This window comes from Cololabis saira, unplaced genomic scaffold, assembly GCF_033807715.1.
Source record: "Cololabis saira isolate AMF1-May2022 unplaced genomic scaffold, fColSai1.1 scf168, whole genome shotgun sequence".
Lineage (NCBI taxonomy): Eukaryota > Metazoa > Chordata > Actinopteri > Beloniformes > Belonidae > Cololabis > Cololabis saira.
The window spans coordinates 4,409-26,648 of NW_026906332.1; the positions used below are offsets into that span (position 1 = coordinate 4,409).

The 22,240-nt window shown below is 44.4% G+C and overlaps 1 protein-coding gene and 4 non-coding genes across 5 annotated transcripts; 3 read left to right on the forward strand and 2 right to left on the reverse strand.

Moving 5' to 3' along the window:
- Window positions 1–975: 975 nt before the first annotated feature.
- On the forward strand, window positions 976–3,256 carry LOC133439439 (zinc finger protein 160-like; the record flags this gene model as incomplete). The annotated part of the gene is made up of 1 exon (XM_061717481.1): window positions 976–3,256. A coding segment is annotated over one exon (1,719 nt), but the record flags the coding sequence as incomplete, so codon positions are not given.
- Window positions 3,257–8,438: 5,182 nt separating this feature from the next.
- Window positions 8,439–8,520, forward strand: trnas-gcu (transfer RNA serine (anticodon GCU)). The gene has a single exon. It is a non-coding gene; the product is annotated as a tRNA-Ser (tRNA).
- Window positions 8,521–9,168: 648 nt separating this feature from the next.
- Window positions 9,169–9,250, forward strand: trnas-uga (transfer RNA serine (anticodon UGA)). Its single transcript has one exon. It is a non-coding gene; the product is annotated as a tRNA-Ser (tRNA).
- An 8,289-nt stretch (window positions 9,251–17,539) lies between these two features.
- Window positions 17,540–17,610, reverse strand: trnag-gcc (transfer RNA glycine (anticodon GCC)). The gene has a single exon. It is a non-coding gene; the product is annotated as a tRNA-Gly (tRNA).
- A 1,483-nt stretch (window positions 17,611–19,093) lies between these two features.
- trnag-gcc (transfer RNA glycine (anticodon GCC)) lies at window positions 19,094–19,164 on the reverse strand. Its single transcript has one exon. It is a non-coding gene; the product is annotated as a tRNA-Gly (tRNA).
- Between the last annotated feature and the right edge of the window lie 3,076 nt (window positions 19,165–22,240).

The following is a 22,240-nucleotide window of genomic DNA, read 5'->3' on the forward strand; positions in this document are numbered from 1 at the left end:
CTCTTTATTTAGGATCTTAGTAAATCGGGCCCTATGTATACTAGGTCACTTGGGAGACATCCACATAGAATCTAACCTGGTTCACTTGGTTCTCACTGCCTTATGTATCGCAAAGAAAACCATTCTAATGAACTGGAAACAAAAATCCAATCTATGTATTAATCAATTTAGGAATCTTCTGTTAAATCATATCAGTAATGAGATAATATCTGCCTCCACTAAACATAATTCGGCAGAACTGCATTCTCTCTGGTCCCCGATTATAGGCTTCATTACCTAGTGGGAGCGGGTGGGTGGTGATACATAAATATCTCTGCTGTTTCTCATCATCATTTGCTGCATCGGCAGGACTTGGAGCTCTCTAGTCTCCCGACGGCTCTGGTTGAACGGCCCGACAAACCATCTCCGATCGCGCTGTTTTCTTTACCAAGATCACAAGAAAAGCAGAGCAGTGATCTTCTCTCCATCCCGTGTTGCTGTCTTGTTTATTCATCTTTACTCCACCAACTCGAAATATTGAATCAGTTTTCTAAGTGAATGGCGCAACGCAGCTCAAACAGCAGGTGTATCCGCCCCTTTAATCTGATTGGTTTACGAGTAAATCGTCCCCCACGTGGGGTGCGCTCTTATGATTGGCTGAAACGAAGGAAGGTATCTGATTGGTTGCAGATCCTTCAGTGTTAAAAAAAACGCATTTGTGAATCGAGTCACGTCAGGGGAGTCTCAAAAGTCACACCCAAATCCAGCGCAGCTCACAGAGGAAAAAAAACGTTTGTAAATCAGGTTATATTTGTGTGTGCATCAAAAATACATTTGTGTATCTTGTCCTACGCACGTGTGAATTGTTCTGTGCATTTGTGAATTTTGTCCTTTTGCATTTGTGGATCGGTGTGTGCATTTGTGAATTATGAGACTGTTCTAGCTCCATACTTGAAACTGAAAAGGCTTTTGATAATGCAGCCAAGATAATGTAAGTCATCTTCTCTGTTACAGAATCCTAAAGGTAGACCCCAAAGATACTGCTGTGATCATTGCGAGCAAGTCTTCACCACTTCATCAAACCTGAAGAGGCATAAGAAAACTCACACTGGTGATAAACCATACAGCTGTGGTCACTGCGGGGTGGCTTTTACCCGACAATTTAATCTAATAAACCACCAACGTATTCACACTGGAGGAGACAAGCCTTACAGGTGTGATCAGTGTGGAGCAGCTTTTGCCCAAAAAGGTTCTCTAACGAGTCACCAAAGCATTCACACTGGAGACAAGCCTTACAGGTGTGATCAGTGTGGAGCGGCTTTTGCCGCGCAAGGTTCCCTAACGAGTCACCAACGTATTCACACTGGAGACAAGCCTTACAGGTGTGATCAGTGTGGAGCGGCTTTTGCCCGGAAAAGTGATCTTACAAGTCACCAACGTATTCACACTGGAGACAAGCCTTACAGGTGTGATCAGTGTGGAGCGGCTTTTGCCCACCAAAGTTCTGTAACGACTCACCAACGAATTCACACTGGAGACAAGCCTTACAGGTGTGATCAGTGTGGAGCAGCTTTTTCCCAGCAAGGTGCTCTAAGGAGACATCAACGTATTCACACTGGAGACAAGCCTTACAGGTGTGATCAGTGTGGAGTGGATTTTGCCCGGCAAAGTGGTTTAAGGAGACACCAACGTATTCACACTGGAGACAAGCCTTACAGGTGTGATCAGTGTGGAGCGGCTTTTGCCCACCAAAGTTCTCTAACGACTCACCAACGTCTTCACACTGGAGACAAGCCTTACAACTGTGATCAGTGTGGAGCGGCTTTTACCAATCAAAGTCACCTAACGACTCACCAACGCATTCACACTGGAGAAAAGCCTTACAGCTGTGATCAGTGTCAAGCGGCTTTTGCCGAGCGAGGTTCTCTAACGAGACATCAACGTATTCACACTGGAGACAAGCCTTACAGCTGTGATCAGTGTGGAGCGGCTTTTGCCCATCAAGGTTCTCTAACGAGTCACCAACGTATTCACACTGGAGACAAGCCTTACAGGTGTGATCAGTGTGGAGCGGCTTTTGCCCAGCAAGGTTCTCTAACGAGTCACCAACGTATTCACACTGGAGACAAGCCTTACAGGTGTGATCAGTGTGGAGCAGCTTTTACCCAACAAAGTTCTCTAACGAGTCACCAACGTATTCACACTGGAGACAAGCCTTACAGGTGTGATCAGTGTGGAGCGGCTTTTGCCCGGCAAAGGGATCTTACGAGTCACCAACGCATTCACACTGGAGACAAGCCTTACAGGTGTGATCAGTGTGGAGCAGCTTTTACCCAACAAAGTTCTCTAACGAGTCACCAACGTATTCACACTGGAGACAAGCCTTACAGGTGTGATCAGTGTGGAGCGGCTTTTGCCCGGCAAAGGGATCTTACGAGTCACCAACGCATTCACACTGGAGACAAGCCTTACAGGTGTGATCAGTGTGGAGCAGCTTTTACCCAACAAAGTTCTCTAACGAGTCACCAACGTATTCACACTGGAGACAAGCCTTACAGGTGTGATCAGTGTGGAGCGGCTTTTGCCCGGCAAAGGGATCTTACGAGTCACCAACGCATTCACACTGGAGACAAGCCTTACAGGTGTGATCAGTGTGGAGTACGTTTTGCCACATCAAGTAATCTAAGGAGTCACCAACGTATTCACACTGGATAAAAAGTGTACATTTGTGATCATTGCTGATTTAATTTAACATCGGTTAAATTCTAATGCAGCAGTTCAGTACCAGTGCAGTACACTTGTAATGTCAGTGCAATACCGGTTCAGTTCCAAAGCAGTACCTTTTCTGTACTTGTCAGGGTTTGACATTTCATGTTGACATTTCCTGTTTTATTTTGAAGCCTATGTCCTTGTGTTTAAGTTCTTGTTTGACCTTCCTGTTCCCATCTGCCCTGATCGTCTGCACCTGTGTCTCGTTAACCTTTGTGTATATCTGGTCTTGTCTTTCCCCTGCTCCTTGCTGGTCTGTACTGTTTTCCCCTCCATGTTTTTCCCATCAGGTTTTGTCATAGTTTTGGATTCTTGTCCACAGTTTGGTTTTTGTATTCTGCTTAAAAGCGTTTTTGGTTCTGTTTTTAAGTTAATAAATCACAGTTTTTGGGAACTCCTGCCTCCTGCTCTCCTGCATCTGGGTCCTCACTACAACCTCCTGACAGTACCAGTGCAACCCCAGTTTTACACCAGTGCAATACCAATTCAATTCACTTTTATTTGTTGACAGGGACTGTACATATTAATAAACACATGTAAATATTCTGGTTGTAGCCAGAGGCTAATTTCCACCATTCGTCCCCGCGGCAAATTAATGCCAGACACTGAATCGGACACCAGCAGACAAAGGAGACAAGATATGACATCCATACCAACAAAAACACAACATTAAAAGACACGACTGAGCTAGATAAAAATCCTTAAGAAATAAAACATGTTACAATTGATACCAGCAATTAAGTGACCGTCATGTTTAAAGTGCTAAGTGCTTAAGTGCAGGAGTTTGTAAAGTGTTGATGCAGATTACACATCGCCCCATTGCTTCTTTAAAGTGCTCTAATGCTGAGATTTGTAAAGTGCTAATCCATACTGCACTTTGTCCTGTTTTCTGGCGCACACTGACGTGTGTGCTGATGTTATTGCACAAGTTGACATTATAGCATATAGCATATATATTTGTTATTATGTATGGACCATTGTACATTTGCATACATACTGAAAAGTATGTAATTATACAGTAAAGGGTCACGACAGAAAAAGAAACAAAAAACCCTTACATTAGAAATACAGTTATCAATTAAAGCTGCAAGCAGCGATGAACGGGCCCTTGCACTCACGGCCACCGCCCCCCATAAGCATATCAGAAATGACACCATCCACGACTTCCTATGTCAAACCATTCAAAAGTTATAGCATAAAAATGGGACAACCAATCAGAAGAAGGGGCGGGGCTAATTCAGGCCAATGAAGGTCAAGGACTCTATACAGAATCTGATGACACCACCCACGACTCTCTATGTCAAACCATTCAAAGTTATAGCAGAAAATCGGGACAACCAATCAGAAGAAGGGGCGGAGCTAATTAAGGCCAAAGAAGCTCAGGGACTCAATACCGAGTCCCATGACACCACCCACGACTCTTTATGTCAAACCTTTCAAAAGTTATGGCAGAGAAAAGTTTTCTAGGGGGCGCTGTTGAGCCGTTAGGCCCCGACCATTAATGCACACCATGAAATATCAAATTTATCGCCAGGCCTGGCTTGCATGCAAAATTTGATGACTTTTGGAGAACTATCAAATATGGACCAATCAGATGAAGGAGGGGCATGCTTTTTGGCGTCTAGCGTCACCACGGTAAGGCTTTTTAAAGAGAAAAGTAATGCGTGGTGTCGGAGGATGGAGACGCACATTTTGATGTATAACACACCTGGGTGCACGTTAAGGTTCAGGCCGTATTAATTGCTGAAGGAATGGCATAAATTGCGCCAAAATTACACAATTAATTCAAAATGGCCGACTTCCTGTTCGGTTTCGGCCATGGCGCCAAGAGACTTTTCTTTAAGTTGCGACGTGATACAGGTGTGTACCGATTTCCGTGCATGTACGTCAAACCGTATTGTGGGGCTTGAGGCACAAAGTTTTCCGGGGGGAGCTGTTGAGCCATTTTGCCACGCCCATTAATACAAACCATGAAATATCACATTTATCGCCAGGCCTGGCTTGCATGCAAAATTTGGTGACTTTTGGGGAATTATCAAATATGGACCAATCAGATGAAGGGGGTGCGCTTTTTGGCGTCTAGCGTCGCCACAGTAACACTTTTGAAAGAGAAAAGTAATGCGCGTAGTCACAGGATGGAGACGCATGTTTTGATGTATAACACACCTGGGTTCACAATACGGTTCGGGCCGTATTAATTCTCGTAGGAATGGCATATATTGCTCAAAAATTACGTGATTAATTCAGAATATTCAAAATGGCCGACTTCCTGTTCGGTTTCGGCCATGGCGCCAAGAGACTTTTCTTTAAGTTGCGACATGATACAGGTGTGTACCGATTTTTGTTCATGTACGTCAAACCGTATTATGGGGCTTGAGGCACAAAGTTTTTTCTGTCTGAACCAATCAGATGAAGGGTGGGCGCGCTTTTTGGCGTCTAGCGTCGCCACGGTAAGGCTTTTGAAAGAGAAAAGTAATGCGTGGTGTCGGAGGATGGAGACGCACATTTTGATGTATAACACACCTGGGTGCACGTTACGGTTCGGGTCTTATTAACTGCCGAAGGAATGGCATAAATTGCGCCAAAATTACACAATTCATTCAAAATGGCCGACATCCTGTTCGGTTTCGGCCATGGCGCCAAGAGACTTTTCTTTAAGTTGCGCCATGATACAGGTGTGTACCGATTTTTGTGCATGTACGTCCAACCGTATTGTGGGGCTTGAGGCACAAAGTTTTCCGGGGGGCGCTGTTGAGCCCTTTTGCCACGCCCATTAATGCAAACCATTAAATATCAAATTTTTCGCCAGGCCTGACTTGCATGCAAAAGAAAAAAAATTCCTACAGATACAATAGGGCCTTCGCACTGAAGGTGCTCGGGCCCTAATAAAAAACATCACAGATACAATAGGGTCCTCGCACTTTCAGTGCTCGGGCCCTAATAAAAATTCCTACATATACAATAGGGCCTCCGCACTGCAAGTGCTCGGGCCCTAATTACAGTTACAAAGTCAAATTTATTCTAATAACCCAATTAATGTTCACACCTCCTGTTTTCCTTCAGTCAAATTTTAAGTTTTGCTTTAAAAGAGGGTAAAGTAGAGCTGTCTCTAATAGTGGTAGGAACAGTGGCGGCTTGTCAATAGGGGGCGCTAGGGCGCCGCCCCCATTAAAATTACAGGGGAAAAAAAATATAGACACAGTACACATAAATGATGTATTAAAAAGTAATTATCGCATCTGTGCACTCATAAAATGTGTCTTCATCCAATCTGATTGATTCATGAGCTGTCAATCAAAGCCACACCACTGTATCTGTCACTCACTACAAACGGAGTCACAGCCATAGACATGTCTCCTCCTCCTTCCATGGAGCTGCTGCGATACGTAAACGACGCCGCCATATTGGATGTGGCAAGACTGCGCTGTAAACTAATACAAGTAAATTGACTTATTTTCATAAAGCGCCTTTCTACAAAGAAATGTACGTTTTAAGTCTCATTTATTCATTCAAAACTTTGTGCCTCAAGCCCCACAATACGATTTGACGTACATGCACGAAAAATCGCTACACACCTGTATCATGGCGCAACTTAAAGAAAAGTCTCTTGGCGCCATGGCCGAAACCAAACAGGAAGTCGGCCATTTTGAACATTCCTAATTAATCGCGTAATTTTGGAGCAATATATGCCATTCCTTCGAGAATGAATACGGCCCGAACCGTATCGTGAACCCAGATGTGTTATACATCAAAATGTGCGTCTCCATCCTGCGACTACACGCATTACTTTTCTCTTTCAAAAGTATTACCGTGGCGACGCTAGACGCCAAAAAGCGCGCCCCCCTTCATCTGATTGGTCCATATTTGATAGTTCCCCAAAAGTCACCAAATTTTGCGTGCAAGGCAGGCCTGGCGATAGATTTGATATTTCATGGTTTGTATTAATGGGCGTGACAAAATGGCTCAACAGCGCCCCCCCGGAAAACTTTGTGCTTCAAGCCCCACAATACGGTTTGACGTACATGCACAAAAATCGGTACACACCTGTATCATGTCGCAACTTAAAGAAAAGTCTCTTGGCGCCATGGCCGAAACCGAACAGGAAGTCAGCCATTTTGAATTAATTGTGTAATTTTGGCGTCATTTATGCCATTCCTTCGGCAATTAATACGGCCCGAACCGTAACGTGCACCCAGGTGTGTTATACCTCAAAATATGCATCTCCATCTTGCGACTACGTGCATTAGTTTTCTCTTTCAAAAGTGTTACCGTGACGACGCTAGATGCCAAAAAGCGCGCCTCCCCTTCATCTGATTGGTCCATATTGGATAGTTCTCCAAGAGTCACCAAATTTTGCATGCAAGCCAGGCCTGGCAATAAATTTGATATTTCATGGTTTGCATTAATGGGCGTGGCCTAACGGCTCAACAGCGCCCCCTAGAATACTTTTCTCTGCCATAACTTTGGAAAGGTTTGACATAAAGATTCGTGGGTGGTGTCATGGGACTCGGTATTGAGTCCTTGACCATAATTGGTGAAAATTAGCCCCGCCCCTTCTTCTGATTGGTTGTCCCTATTTTCTGCTATAACTTTTGAATAGTTTGACATAGAGAATCGTGGGTGGTGTCATTGGACGCTGTATTGAGTCCTTGACCTTCATTGGCCTGAATTAGCCCCGCCCCTTCTTCTGATTGGTTGGCCCTATTTCCTGCTATAACATTTGAATGTTTTGACTTAGGAAGTCGTGGATGTTGTCATGGGACTCTGTAATGAGTCCTTGAGCTTCTTTGGCCTTAATTAGCCCCGCCCCTTCTTCTGATTGGTTGTCCCTTTTTTCTGCCATAACTTTTGGATGGTTTGACATAGGAAGTCGTAGGTTGTGTCATTTCTGATATGCTTATGGGGGGCCTCTCCACCGCAATCAATTTTAGTGTGAATGGTGTGAAAATCTGATCCAAAAACCCTAGTGGATTTTGTTGTGTCCGTGTCACCTTTTCTTTCTTTTTCCAAAAATTTGAGAAGCACTCTGGATGCCACATTAGAAACGGGGTTGCTACATTTCCGGGCATACACAGAGACAAATGAAAAAAAGCAAGTAAATAAATGACAGAGAAGAAGAAACATGTACACTACCAAGGTTGTGACTAGGAGAATACTTAAGAATTAGGATTTTTGGAGGAGCCAGGAGTTGAACCTAGAATCTTTGGATCCATACTAAGACACGTTATTCATTGCACCACTAGCCCTTTTTGATTGTAACATGTGGAAACACATGTGGTGTAACAACTCAGATGTCCCAACCACAGTAGATGGCAGTGGACAAAGCCATAGCCGAGTACAGTGATGAAATAGAGTCCCGCTCTGGGAAGATGAAAAATAATGGCAGTCCTTCGATCCAGAGTTGAACCAGCAACCTAAGGATACCTGTTTTACTGGTTCTACAGTCCTCCGCTCTACCATCTGAGCTATCGAAGGAGGATGCATGTTGACAGCTCCATGACTTGTGTATTCTTCTACCAAGGCCTGAAACTGGGAAAAGGAAACATTTTAAAGGAATTATTGGCTGAATTCCAATCTCCACCCTAAACCCTCAAGACCTGAACCCTCACAGACTTTAGTGACGTCAGCTGGAACGTGATCAAGTGTGAGAGAGTGTGAGGGTTTGAAATAGATGTGTGCATAACACAACGGACGAGGTGGCCGAGTGGTTAAGGCGATGGACTGCTAATCCATTGTGCTCTGCACGCATGGGTTGGAATCCCATCCTCGTCGTGCTTGCTTCTCCTGTGCTTTGAGGAGTTACTATGAGGTGTTGTTATGCCAGCATGGCCTGATGCTGTCCTTGCTTGCTTAGTCACCTAAGACTCTCAGCAGCATTACCTGGAAGCTACATTTTTTTATAGAGTCAATACAATCAATCAATCAATCAAAAACAAGCTAGGTGCTTTCCAGAGACCAATCACCAAACAACTGTCAAATAAACACTGCCAAGGAACAAAATCCCCCTTTCAGCTGCTGAAAACCAGGTGGCTTTGCCATAATACAAACAAACAATATTTTATTATTTAAAAAAGGCAAATTGTTTGGGGCAATAAAACAAAAAATTAATTAAAGAAAGGGGAAAGGGTTTATGGACTACGCCTTACCGCCTGACCTCTTGGCATGAAAGAGAAGCAAGATGGAGGTTTTCAGCATTCACACATCATTCCAATGTTGGTCTTCAGGTAAAGCATTGTACTACAGTCTTGAAACTTTGCTACTTGGAGGAGAAAAAACACAGTCTTCTGCTTGACAGGCAGAGATACTGTCCACTATACTAACAAGGACATCTGATAACGGTACTGGAACAAACCTCAGACTAATGTTTCTGATTTAAACAAACACACATTTATTTCAGCCAAATGTTCAAGCATGTGACAAGTTGTTGTGGCCGAGTGGTTAAGGCGATGGACTTGAAATCCATTGGGGATTCCCCGCGCAGGTTCAAATCCTGCCAGCAACGGTTAATGATTGAACATGAAAGAAGACTTGCAGTTGTTAACCGTAGACTAAAATGTCTTTCAAAACTAAGCAGTGGGGTTTTTTGTGTTATCCCCAGCATGCATTAATAGGTAACATCAGCCTACATTAAGTTAGTTTTACATTTCTTTCCAAGCAGTCGGCCCAGGTTCGGTTCCTGGCTATCGTGACTGTGAACGTCTTTATATCTTACCAAACTTAATAGACGGCCTTCTAATGGCCCGTCTGCTGAATAACAGAAGAGTGGTTCTTCATGATCACACCTCCTAATAAACTGCCTTACAAGGTAAAGTCTACCTTCAATACTTAAATACTTTCTTGTTGATGTCACCAGAGTTTCATGCTAATCTAAACTGTGTAATGTTTGATCAATTGTGTCATTTACAAGATTAATTTAAATAAAAAAGACCTACAAAAGAACGTGTTAGTCAGTTCTTCCAAGTGTCAGTTCTTCTCTTCAAACCTATAAGTTCAGTGGGAAGAATAAGTATAAGTATGACCTGTTTACAATTTCAACAGACAAGAATTATGCAAAAGATACAAGATAAAAAATTAAAAAATTATACAAAAGAAACATAGGCGCCGGAAGTGGGGGTGCGGCAGGGGCTGCAGCACCCCCTGGAAAAATTGAAATGACAATAAAAGATTATAAATATATAAATATTTGTGGTTGCTGTTTCTGTTCCACAACATTGTAAGCCACATTTGAGATGAAGGCTGAATATAGGGGTAATTTTAATTAAAAAAATTAAAAGTAGCCAGTCACACCCCCCTGGTCTGCGGACCGCTCAGGTGATCAGAACCGCAAATGTTGTTTTTAAACATCCGCATTTTTGTCCGCCAATTACAAATGCACAGCCAGCAGCGCTCCTTTCAAAACACAACACAAAGCTCCAAGTCAAGACCAAGATGGATATACGTTCATTTTTTAAACCAAAAGAGAAACAGACACAGAAGCTGCTGCCAATGTGACAGTGAGTCGCAGGAGAGCGACTGCACCTGCAGCCACCGCGTCAGCGACCCCCCCAGTGTCTAACGCCGGCTCACCTGATGGTGCAGCCGGCCATATGAGCAGCGATGACCCGGGAGGAGGAGGAGACTGCACTGCCGGTAATATTGGTCAAATTATGCTCAAATCATTGTTATGCAACTGTTTTGGGTGAAAAAAAACTTCAAAATTTTCGCACCACCTTCACCAAATATTTTCTGTCACCCGCCGCCTATGTGACTATGATAATAATTATAGTCATGTTCCTTTTTTACTGTAGATGGTTGGTTCGCTATGTTTTGGTAAAGCTTGTGCGCACTGTCAGCTGTTCTTCATGCAGGGGAGGGGCAAGTGATTTCTTAAGGGAGAACCCCCGCACCCCGCACCCCCTGGCAAAAACGTCTTCCTGCGCGCCTGAAAAGAAATACAAAGTGAGAGGTGCAGCAGAGTACACTCAAGTACACCCTCTGACAAAACTCAAACTCAAACAAAAGTGTCCATAAAGTGGAAGTACATCAGTTATCCTTTCTTTAAATCTGAAATAAATATGTTTGTTTGATTGAATCAGAAACTTTAGTCAACAAAATTTAGTAATACAACCCCTTTCTCTTCCGGCTCTCAGCGAAGGCTCCTCTCCCTTATCAACCTTCCCTGCCTGCCTTCTTTTTTCCTGTCGCTTCAGAGCCTCTCATTTTCATTCCTCCGAAAACTCTACAACCATGGAATTGATTAACTGGTCTCTCAGCACTATTGACCAAATTTTTGCAACGAGAAGTCAGGGGGTTAGGGAGCCCTCCTGCCCCGACGGAATTTTTTTTGCTGGTTACACGATGGACTCTTACAAAAACTGGAAGCTGTTGTGCCTCAAGATCTTAACCATCGAGGACGTTGAAGACGCCTTCATAATTAGATTTATGATAGCAGGATTTCTTCTAATTGGAGTGGGGATTTTCCTGGCCTATCGACCATCTCGTAAGTCGACGACAGCTGTTCTGGCCCTCTCTGAGCTGCCCGACGTTGCTGAAGGAATAAGCACAGGGATCCGCAGTCAGACTCTAGAGCAGGGCCGCAAGCTGGATGCGATCCTTGAACAGAATCGCAGGCTAGCGGCGGTCTTCGAGCTCTTTAGCAAGATGGAGAACACCTTGGAGAAGCTGGGTACCCGGCTTGGTGGGGATTGATCACAAATTCGTCTGATTGGAGTTGCCATTGATGAACCAGAGACTTGAAGGCAGACGGAAAATTACTGGGCTGCCTGATCTTAAGAATTGTTGATTCTACAATTTACCCTTGACGGAGTGGCTTGGCAGGCCTCTTCGGTCACAAATCTCCCTGGAGGAATGTAAACAAGACGACTCTGCTCAAACCCTCCCCCTCTCCCACAAACACCTGCGGATCTTCCTCCCAGAACTGTACCGAGCTGCCTGATTACACCAAGGACTTTTTTGGCTGGGAGCAGCTCTGGGTGAAGGCTCACAGACTATCACACACACACACACACTCACACTGACAACCACAACTCCCCCACCCCCATCCAACACCTTCCTGGCTCCCCTCTTATCAGCCCCCCTGACAAGGACGTCAGGTTTGAGCGCCAGCTACCGCGGCCCTTACTTGGATGAACTGTGCCGGGACCCCCCCCCTCGACTTCCCCACCCCCATCACCCACATGCAAGTCCTGTGACGTCTGTGCTTTGTGTGCTGCTAGGTGTTTTTTTTGCAACTTGATATTGTGTATTGTATGATATTCAGTGTGAAGATGTATCCCCCCCCCCCCCCACCCCCCCATCCCAGTGTTACCCTTTGGAAAACAGGCGCACAATACCATCGTTTCGCCGCCGGTGTATCCAAAGTCAAAACAATTTTTCTAAGCTGACCTAATAAACTTGATTCTGATTCTTGATTCTTAAGAGAGCATAACGTGTTTTCCTGAAGGTCTAGTGGGCAGGATTTGCTGCTTTCACTACCATGACCCAGGTTAAATTTCCATTCAGTGTAGAAATATGATCACTTTCTTCTTCTATTGTATATCAGGGGTCACCAACCCGACCTGGTGCCCGTGGGCATCAGTCGCATCAGTCGCCCGCAGGCCAGTTCTAAAAATAGCACTAATCACAAACTAGCTGTCTAAAATTGTATTTAATTGTGTTGCTATTCTTTTTAAATTACATTCACAGGGATGTAAACTCAAAAACGAATACACAATAACGTAAAAAAGAAAAAAAAGAAAAAAAAAAAAAATATATATATATATATATATACATATATAAAAATCATGTAAAAATGTTTATATACGAACGCTGACGTAGTATGGGTCAGGTCAGTCTAGTGCGCATGACCAACCACAGCTTTGCTGAGATGAGCTCGTGAGCTGCAAAGATGAGGAGACGGAAGCGGTTTCTACCGACAAAAACATGGCAGGAAAAAGGAAGAAAACGTATCATTTTCACAGTGAATGGGAGGGAGAGTTCTTTTTTACTAGAGTGAAAGAAAACTGTGTGTGTCTCATTTGCGGTGCGACTGTGGCGACGGCTAAAGGCTGATTTATGTTTCCGCGTTACACCAACGCAGTCGGTGTAACGCGTCTGCGTTGATTTAATGCAGAACCATAATTCAGGCTTAAGCGGCACAACGTGGAGAGACATTTCAGTACATGTCACAAGATTTATTTTAAAAGGAGTCCATTTTTGTTCAATCTTACATGATTGATCATTTGTACAAACATGGTTCAGAGTTCATGATTTGATAAAAACTGTTAGTGGCTTGTGAAAATTGAAAAAGATTTCCTGCAAATTGTTGTGGAAAAGATAATTTAAAAATTAAACTCTTGGAAAGGTAAATAAGAAATTAAATATTGCATGTTGAAATGTATTGTAGAAGTATTGTTTTTATGTATGTATAATCATTTGGTTGAAATCTAACACTGGGAACCTTCTACTTCAAAATGATTGCTCTTTGAAATTTAAGCTAAGGGAGGAAGAAAAAAGGACAGTGTGCATCTCTATCTCTCCGGCATGTGTGCCCCTGAGGGATGCAGGTGTGGGTGTGTGTCCCTCTCTGTGACTCTCTCTCCGTCTCTGTCTCTCTCTGTGTGTGGGGGTGTGTGTGTGTCTTTCCTCCCCATCTACACCTCCCTTGTAGTGGATAGAGAGTGACAGTTTTGTATAATCATTGTTGTTTTTAAAACTTTGGTGACCGTAAAGAATCACTGCCACTCTATGCAAAGGAATGTTGTATGCTGCCTGTCTCTAGCTCAGATTGGAAGAAAACACACGCGAGGGGCCCCCTGCGAGAGGTCTCTCTCTCACTGTTTGTGAAAAAAACACGCCGGCCTCTTGAGCAAGAGGCCCCTCTCTCTCTCTCTCTCTCTCTCTCTCTCTCTCTCTCTCTCTCTCTCTCTCTCTCTCTCTCTCTCTCTCTCTCTCTCTCTCTCTCTCTCTCTCTCTCTCTCTCTCTCTCTCTCTCTCTCTCACTGTCTGTATGCAAAGTTATCTCCCCTTTTTTGGGTATAAAGGGACACCAGGTGTCTAGAGATAGCCCTTGTTTGAGCAAATTTAAGTGCGTCTCGGGGAATCCTCCCTTTTGAGTGCTCAAACAGTCTCCAGGTTTTGAGTGAAGACACGAGACTTGGGAGACGGCACCTGTGGTGGTAAAAAAGATGCTGGGGAGGGTGGATAGTGATGTAAAAAGTTGAATGATTTATTGCTGTACCACTGGTAGAATTGGCATGAGGAGAAGGTTAGAGGGATATCGTTGGATACAGGGGTGTGGCCCCCAGGCCCCTTAACAGTATATAAGAAGAATGGAAATCAACAAGTTTTGGAGTCGGCACCGGGACCAAGCCGGCTCTCCTGTGTGTGGTGCTGATTGTAATTCTTGCAATAAAGACCTGCACAGTATTTGGACAGAACACCAGCTGAACTTTGACTCCAGTGTTTTTTTTCAAGTCCGCGGATGAAGGAAAAACTTAGACCATGTGGGATAGGAAAAAACTTAGATTTATTGTGGAGGTCCCGAAAGGATTTTCTCTACATTTTGGCGAGCCAGCCAGGAGAAAGTCAGCAGGCTTGGGACTACGGACCCCCGGCCGGAGACGGGAGGTGAGATAATAAGTATTTTTTCTTTTTCTTAAAAAAAAAATGGAAAAGAGAAAGAAAAAAGGGTAAAAGGAAAAAAGGAGGATGCAGCGGTTCTCAGTATAAAATTAAACAGTTTAGTTCACCCTCCGCCGCAGCGGGAGGAGCGCCCCTCGTTCCACCCGCTTTCCCCCCCTCACATAGAAGCGGAGCTCTGCTCGCCGTGAGCGGGAGGGAGTGGGAAAAAAAAAAGGGTTCGAAGAAGCACGGCTTTAAATCTCCGGTGCGGCTGCCGATTACAACGACGATGGAGTAAAAATAGAATGGAGTAACAATAGCTGAACAGAGCTTTTCCTGTCTGTAGTTATTGTTTGAGACCGGCGGGGAGATCGGAGTCCCCCACCCGGTCGGTGGAACGTTACGCTGGCCGGGTGGCTCGGGGTCTGGTCTTCCGCTGGCCAGTTAGGGAGGAAAAGAACAGCTTTAGATTCTTAAACAAAGGCAGACTCCTAACGTCTCGAGCAAACTCCCCTAACAATTAAATTAGAAACGACACTTTTTAACTCTCCCATATCAGGGTACTTTGTACTATTGTGGTGATTATAATAATAATAATTAATCATTTACAATAAGTTTCGCGGAGGGGAACCGTCTTCCGCTTCGCGTCGGGAGGTCCATGCCCCGCGTCGTCCATATATTAAAGAGGCTGTCGACTATAAAGAATTTTGCAGAAGGAGAAGTCAGCCTGCTCCGCTGATACCGCTGCGTGTGTGTGAGAAGTTTTCTTGCTTTTTCAAAGTGGGGGAATGACACCTCTTCTAAGGCTTGTTTTTTTTCTACATAAATCAGAAATTCAGCCTGTGGGCCATGTCTCTATTTTTTACAGCTTCTAACCTCCTTCTCTGTGAGGGATTCTGAGGGGAGGGGAGGCTATGATAATGAGGCTGTGTGCTGATTGGCTGCCTGAATGACGTGTAGCAGGGGATGGAACAAAGCCTCTCCAAGCAGAGGAGCAGTCTGCCTTAAGGAGCTAAGCTGCTGCACCCTGCGTTCCCCCTCCCCTTGCATGTGGCCTGCTCTCTCTCCTGCCTGTGATCCTTTGCCCGCGGCGGGTCTGGGCTTGTCTGCTCTCTACACTCCGCCTCTGCTGCGTTTTGGGGGAGGGGGGTGGGCAGCAGAAAGACTGAGACATTTGCTTTGCACTTGAGCCGTAAATCATTATTTATTATCTGCACTATTTAAATTGTCTACCAGTAGAGTCAATATAGTATTAGAATGTTTATTTCCCTTATTCCTGCTCCGAACCACTCCAAACCACACACACACACCGATGCAGAGTGAAGTTGCCTGTTCTATGCCATAAAGCCGCAATAAACCGTCGATGCGAAGACTGTTAACACAAACCGAAACCGAACCGTGGGCTGCCTGAACCGCTGCACTCCTAATATCCACCTTCCTGCCGGCTCCAGTGGTCGAAAAGTACTGGTGTACACTTTCTAAAAAACCTAGAATTAACAAACTTTAAAATATATGTGGGCAGTTTCGACTGGTGTTCAGTTCAAAGTTTGAATGAATGATTTGAAAGGATGTGAATGTGGCCAATGGGATAAGAATGAGGGATGCATATTTAACCGGTTAAACTTTCTGGATGAAAGTTTGTTTTTATTTTATTGATAGTACCGCTCAGATTATATTTTTTCTGAGAGCCGGGAAGAGGTAATACCGCTTGGAAATTATATTTTTTCTGGGAGCAGGGAATAGAGAAATGAAGGTGTATTTGTGTGGAAAAAAGTTTATTGAAAGTAGCGCTTAGGAAAGAGAGTTCTAAAAGCAGGGAAGTGATTGGTAATTGAGGAATTAAAAAAGTACCGCCCAGAATTATATATTAAAATTACTGTGCCTGATCGAGGAGTAATTTTTCTGGGAACAGGGAAGTGATTGATGATTGAGGAATTAAAATAGTCTCACTTAAGGTGACGTCAACCATGTACTTATCGAAGAAATGGTTCCTGGCGCGGAGACAGAAATAGAGGTAGAGTACTGTAAAGTGGAGGCTTACAGTTTTAGAATGAGAATTTAGAATGCCCTCCTTGAACCACCACCTTACTGTGGTGGAGGGGTTTGTGTGCCCGAGTGATCCTAGGAGCTATGTTGTCGGGGGCATTACGCCCCTGGTAGGGTCTCCCATGGCAAACAGGTCCTAGGTGATGGGCCAGACTAAGAGCGGTTGACAACCTTGCCATGAAGTAGAATAAAACAAGGACCGCTACGTCGCCCGGATCGGCGTCACCGGGGCCCCGCCCTGGAGCCAGGCCTGGGGTTGGGGCTTGTAGGCGAGCGCCTGGTGGCCGGGTCTTTGCCCGTGGGACAAGGCCGGGCTCAGCCAAAAACAGCGACGTAGGCCCGTCTTCCCGTAGGCACACCACCCGCAGGAAGGACCATGGCAGGCCTGTGCCATGTGGACTGGGTAGCAGTCGTGGCGGGGTGCCTCGACGACCTAATCCCTGGACGAAAACCTTCACAGTGGGGACATGGAATTTCACGTCGCTGGGGGGGAAGGAGCCGGAGCTTGTGCGTGAGGTTGAGAGATACCGGCTAGAGATACTTGGACTTCTGTGGACTTCTGTGCTAGTCACAGCTTGTCCATAACGAACACCATGTTCAGGCATAAGGGTGTCCATCGGTGCACGTGGCACCAGGACACCCTAGGCCGGAGGTCAATGATTGACTTTGTTGTCGTTTCATCTGACGCATGTCTTGGACACTCGGGTGAAGAGAGGGGCTGAGCTGTCAACTGATCACCACCTGGTGGTGAGTTGGATGCGCTGGCGGAGGAGGAGGTTGGACAGACCGGGCAGACCCAGACGGATTGTGAGGGTCTGTTGAGAACGTCTGGCAGAGCCCTCTGTCAGGGACATCTTCAACTCCCACCTCCGGGAGAGCTTCTCTCCCGGAGAGGGGACATTGAGTCCGAGTGGACCATGTTCTCTGACTCCATTGTCGACGCGGCGGTTCGAAGTTGTGGTCCCGGCGGGAATCAAACCCGGGCCTCCCACGTGGCAGGCGAGAATTCTACCACTGAACCACCAATGCTTGGGAACTGTAATTTTTTGCCCATATTTTTTTTTTTTTGCAATTTTTTCACCACCAAGACTATAAACTATGCGGTTTCATCACCCGGCAAAATTCACGTCCAATTTGCAGACTTTGCATTGGCCGGGAATCGAACCCGGGCCTCCCGCGTGGCAGGCGAGAATTCTACCACTGAACCACCAATGCTTGTGAGCAGAGATTTTTTGCCCATTTTTTTTTTTTTTTTTGCAATTTGTGATCACAAAGACTATAAACTATTCGGTTTCATCACCCGGCAAAATTCACGTCCAATTTGCAGACTTTGTCATGAGATTGTGCCAGTTTCAAGAGCAAAACCTGAATTCACACTAATATTGTAAGTGACGGTATTCGCTGTCAGTATCATATATAAAAACAGCAGCAGAACTAAGCAGAAAAACTTGTGTTTGCATTGGCTGGGAATCGAACCCGGGCCTCCGGCGTGGCAGGCGAGAATTTTACCACTGAACCACCAATGCTTGTCAGCAGAGATTTTTTGCCAATTTTTTTTCTTTTTTTTGCAATTTTTAATCACAAAGACTATAAACTATTCGGTTTCATGACCCTGCAAAATTCACGTCCAATTTGCAGACTTTGTCATGAAATTGTGCCAGTTTCAAGTGCAAAACCTGAATTCACACTAATATTGTAAGTGACGGTGTTTACTCTCAGTATCATATATAAAAGCAGCAGCAGAACTAAGCAGAAAAACTTGTGTCTGCATTGGCCGGGAATCGAACTCGGGCCTCCCGCGTGACAGGCATGAATTCTACCACTGAACCACCAATGCTTGTGAAAAGAGATTTTTTGCCCATTTTTTTTTTTTTTTTTTGCAATTTTTAATCACAAAGACTATAAACTATTCGGTTTCATGACCCTGCAAAATTCACGTCCAATTTGCAGACTTTGTCATGAAATTGTGCCAGTTTCAAGTGCAAAACCTGAATTCACACTAATATTGTAAGTGACGGTGTTCACTCTCAGTATCATATATAAAAGCAGCAGCAGAACTAAGCAGAAAAACTTGTGTTTGCATTGGCCGGGAATAGAACCCGGGCCTCCCGCGTGACAGGCATGAATTCTACCACTGAACCACCAATGCTTGTGAGCAGAGATTTTTTGCCCATTTTTTTTTTTTTTTTTGCAGTTTGTAAATACAAAGACTATAAACTATTCGGTTTCATCACCCGGCAAAATTCACGTCCAATTTGCAGACTTTGTCATGAAATTGTGCCAGTTTCAAGTGCAAAACCTGAATTCACACTAATATTGTAAGTGACGGTGTTCACTCTCAGTATCATATATAAAAGCAGCAGCAGAACTAAGCAGAAAAACTTGTGTTTGCATTGGCCGGGAATCGAACCGGGCCTCCCGCGTGGCAGGCGAGAATTCTACCACTGAACCACCAATGCTTGTGAGCAGAGATTTTTTGCCCATTTTTTTTGTTTTTTTGCTATTTTTAATCACAAAGACCATAAACTATTCGGTTTCATGACCCTGCAAAATTCACGTCCAATTTGCAGACTTTGTCATGAAATTGTGCCAGTTTCAAGTGCAAAACCTGAATTCACACTAATATTGTAAGTGACGGTGTTCACTCTCAGTATCATATATAAAAGCAGCAGCAGAACTAAGCAGAAAAACTTGTGTTTGCATTGGCCGGGAATCGAACCCGGGCCTCCCGCGTGGCAGGCGAGAATTCTACCACTGAACCACCAATGCTTGTGAGCAGAGATTTTTTGCCCATTTTTTTTTTTTTTTTTTTGCAATTTGTGATCACAAAGACTATAAACTATTCGGTTTCATCACCCGGCAAAATTCACGTCCAATTTGCAGACTTTGTCATGAAATTGTGCCAGTTTCAAGTGCAAAACCTGAATTCACACTAATATTGTAAGTGACGGTGTTCACTCTCAGTATCATATATAAAAGCAGCAGCAGAACTAAGCAGGAAAACTTGTGTTTGCATTGGCCGGGAATCGAACCCGGGCCCCCGCGTGGCAGGCGAGAATTCTACCACTGAACCACCAATGCTTGTGAGCAGAGATTTTTTGCCCATTTTTTTTTTTCTTTTTGCAATTTGTAATCAAAAAGACTATAAACTATTCGGTTTCATCAACCGGCAAAATTCACGTCCAATTTCAATTCAATTCAATTCAATTCAATTTTATTTATATAGCGTCTAATACAACAGATGTTGTCTCTAGACGCTTTCCAGAGATCCAGAACATGAACATAAACATAAACATAAACATAAACCCCCGAGCAATTATTATATAAACAATGGCAGGTAAAAACTCCCTTAGTGGGAGAAAAACCTTAAGCCAAACAGTGGCAAGGAAAAACTCCCCTTTAGGAGGGAAGAAACCTTGAGCAGGACCAGGCTCATAAGGGGGGACCCTCCTGCCGAAGGCCAGACTGGGGGAGTCAGGGACGTCGACAGCACACAGCAGGCAGGTGGAAGCAGCAGCGGGATGACCAGAGGTGGGGGGGGGGGGCGTCAGCAGCACACAACAGTCATGTGGAAGGGGTAGCGGGATGACCAGAGGGGGGGGGGGGGGTGCAGGCAGGCGGAAGCAGCAACAGCAGACATCCACGTAGGCAGGTGGAAGAAGCAATGGGATGACCAGAGGGGGGGGGAGGGCCGGGAACACAGGCCAGAACGCAGCTCCTGAGGCTCCGGCCTGCAAATATACACAAAAGAGAAAAAAGGGGGGCCGGCACAAGAAACTACAGGAACGATGGACAAAAATGATAGCTATGAGATATTTATAATAAATAAAAATGGTAATGGAGAAGAGAGGCAGGGAAAAGGAGAGGAGAAGAAGGGTGAGAGGCACCGCCCAGCGGATCATGTCGGTGCCCCCCTGCAGCATAAGCCTATAGCAGCATATCTACCGCGAAGCTATATTTGAGACTAACTATTATAGTTTTGTTCTATAGCTGCGACTATGACTACTGACTCTAACACACTAAAGTTTACACTACCTAGAGATTTACCAACACCAGCTAGAGGTTTACTAAACACTAACTATAAGCTTTACTAAACAGAAAGGTTTTAAGTTTAGTTTTAAAGGTGGAGGTGGTGTCAGCCTCCTTAACCCAGATTGGAAGTTGGTTCCAAAGTAATGGTGCCTGATAGCAGAACGCCCGCCCTCCAAATCTACATTTAGATACTCTAGGAACTACGAGTAAACCTGCACCCTGGGAGCGGAGAGCTCGGCCAGGAACATAAGGCACTATCAAATCTTGTAAATACTGCGGAGCTAAGCCGTTTTGGGCTTTATATGCAAGTAATAAAATTTTAAATTGAATTCTGAATTTTACAGGTAGCCAATGGAGCGACGCTAACACTGGAGAGACGTGGTCTCTCCTGCTAATTCCTGTCAGTACTCGTGCTGCTGCATTTTGGATCAGCTGGAGCCTATTCAGCAAATTACTTGGACATCCTGCTAACAACACATTACAGTAATCCAGTCTAGAAGATACAAACGCATGAACTAGTTTTTCTGCATCCCTCTGCGAGAGGATTTTCCTAATTTTTGCAATATTACGGAGATGGAAAAACGCTATTTTACAAACCTGATTAACATATGGTTTAAACGACAAATCCTGATCAAAAACAACACCAAGGTTTCTCACAGTTGCACTGGAAGCCATCGCAACACCATCTAATCCCTTCCTAAGATGCTCTGGACCAAGAATGATAACCTCTGTTTTGTCTGAATTTAGAAGCAAGAAATTTCTGGACATCCAGTCCTTGATGTCCCTAAGACATGCCTGAAGTTTAACTAACGGTTCTGTTTCATCCGGCTTCATAGACAAATAGAGCTGCGTATCATCAGCATAACAATGAAAGTGTATGCCGTGATTCTGGATTATACTTCCCAAGGGCTGCATGTATAAACTAAACAAGATTGGCCCTAGCACTGAACCCTGCGGAACACCATAACAGACCCTCGACTGTTCTGAAGAAACCTCATGTACATGAACAAACTGGAACCTGTCAGATAGATATGATTTAAACCAACGTAGAGCTGTCCCTTTAATCCCAACAACATGCTCTAACCTGTGCAGTAAAATGCCATGATCAACAGTGTCAAAAGCAGCACTGAGGTTCAGTAAAACCAATATGGACACTAATCCCTTATCTGAGGCCATAAGAAGGTCATTCGTAACTCGAACCAGTGCTGTCTCTGTGCTATGATGCATTCTGAACCCTGACTGAAAGACTTCAAACATATCATTTCTATACAAATAGTCACATAACTGGCTTGAAACTGCCTTTTCCAGAATTTTAGATACAAATGGAAGGTTAGAAATTGGCCTATAATTAGCTAAGGTGTCTGGGTCAAGGGAAGGTTTTTTAAGTAAAGGTTTAATTACTGCCAATTTGAAAACCTGTGGTACATATCCTAAGCTTAGGGATAGGTTGATTTGGTCCAGTATTGTCACACCAATAAGAGAAAAAACATTTTTGAATAGTCAAGTCGGGATGGGGTCTAACATACATGTGGTTGACTTAGCTCTATTAACGAGTGAAGTCAGCTCAGGGAGGTCTATAGGATCAAAACAGTCTAGAGACAAGTCAGAGCCTAGGGAAGTCGCTAAAGCTGAAGAAACGCCCACAACCGGCTGGTTGATTTCTTCTCTAATTCTCGTGATTTTACTGTTAAAGAAGCTCATAAAGTCCTCACTACTGAGAGCTGCAGGAATACACGGCTCCACAGAGCTGTGACTCTTTGTCAGCCTGGCTACAGTGCTGAACAGAAAACGTGGGTTACTTTTGTTATCCTCT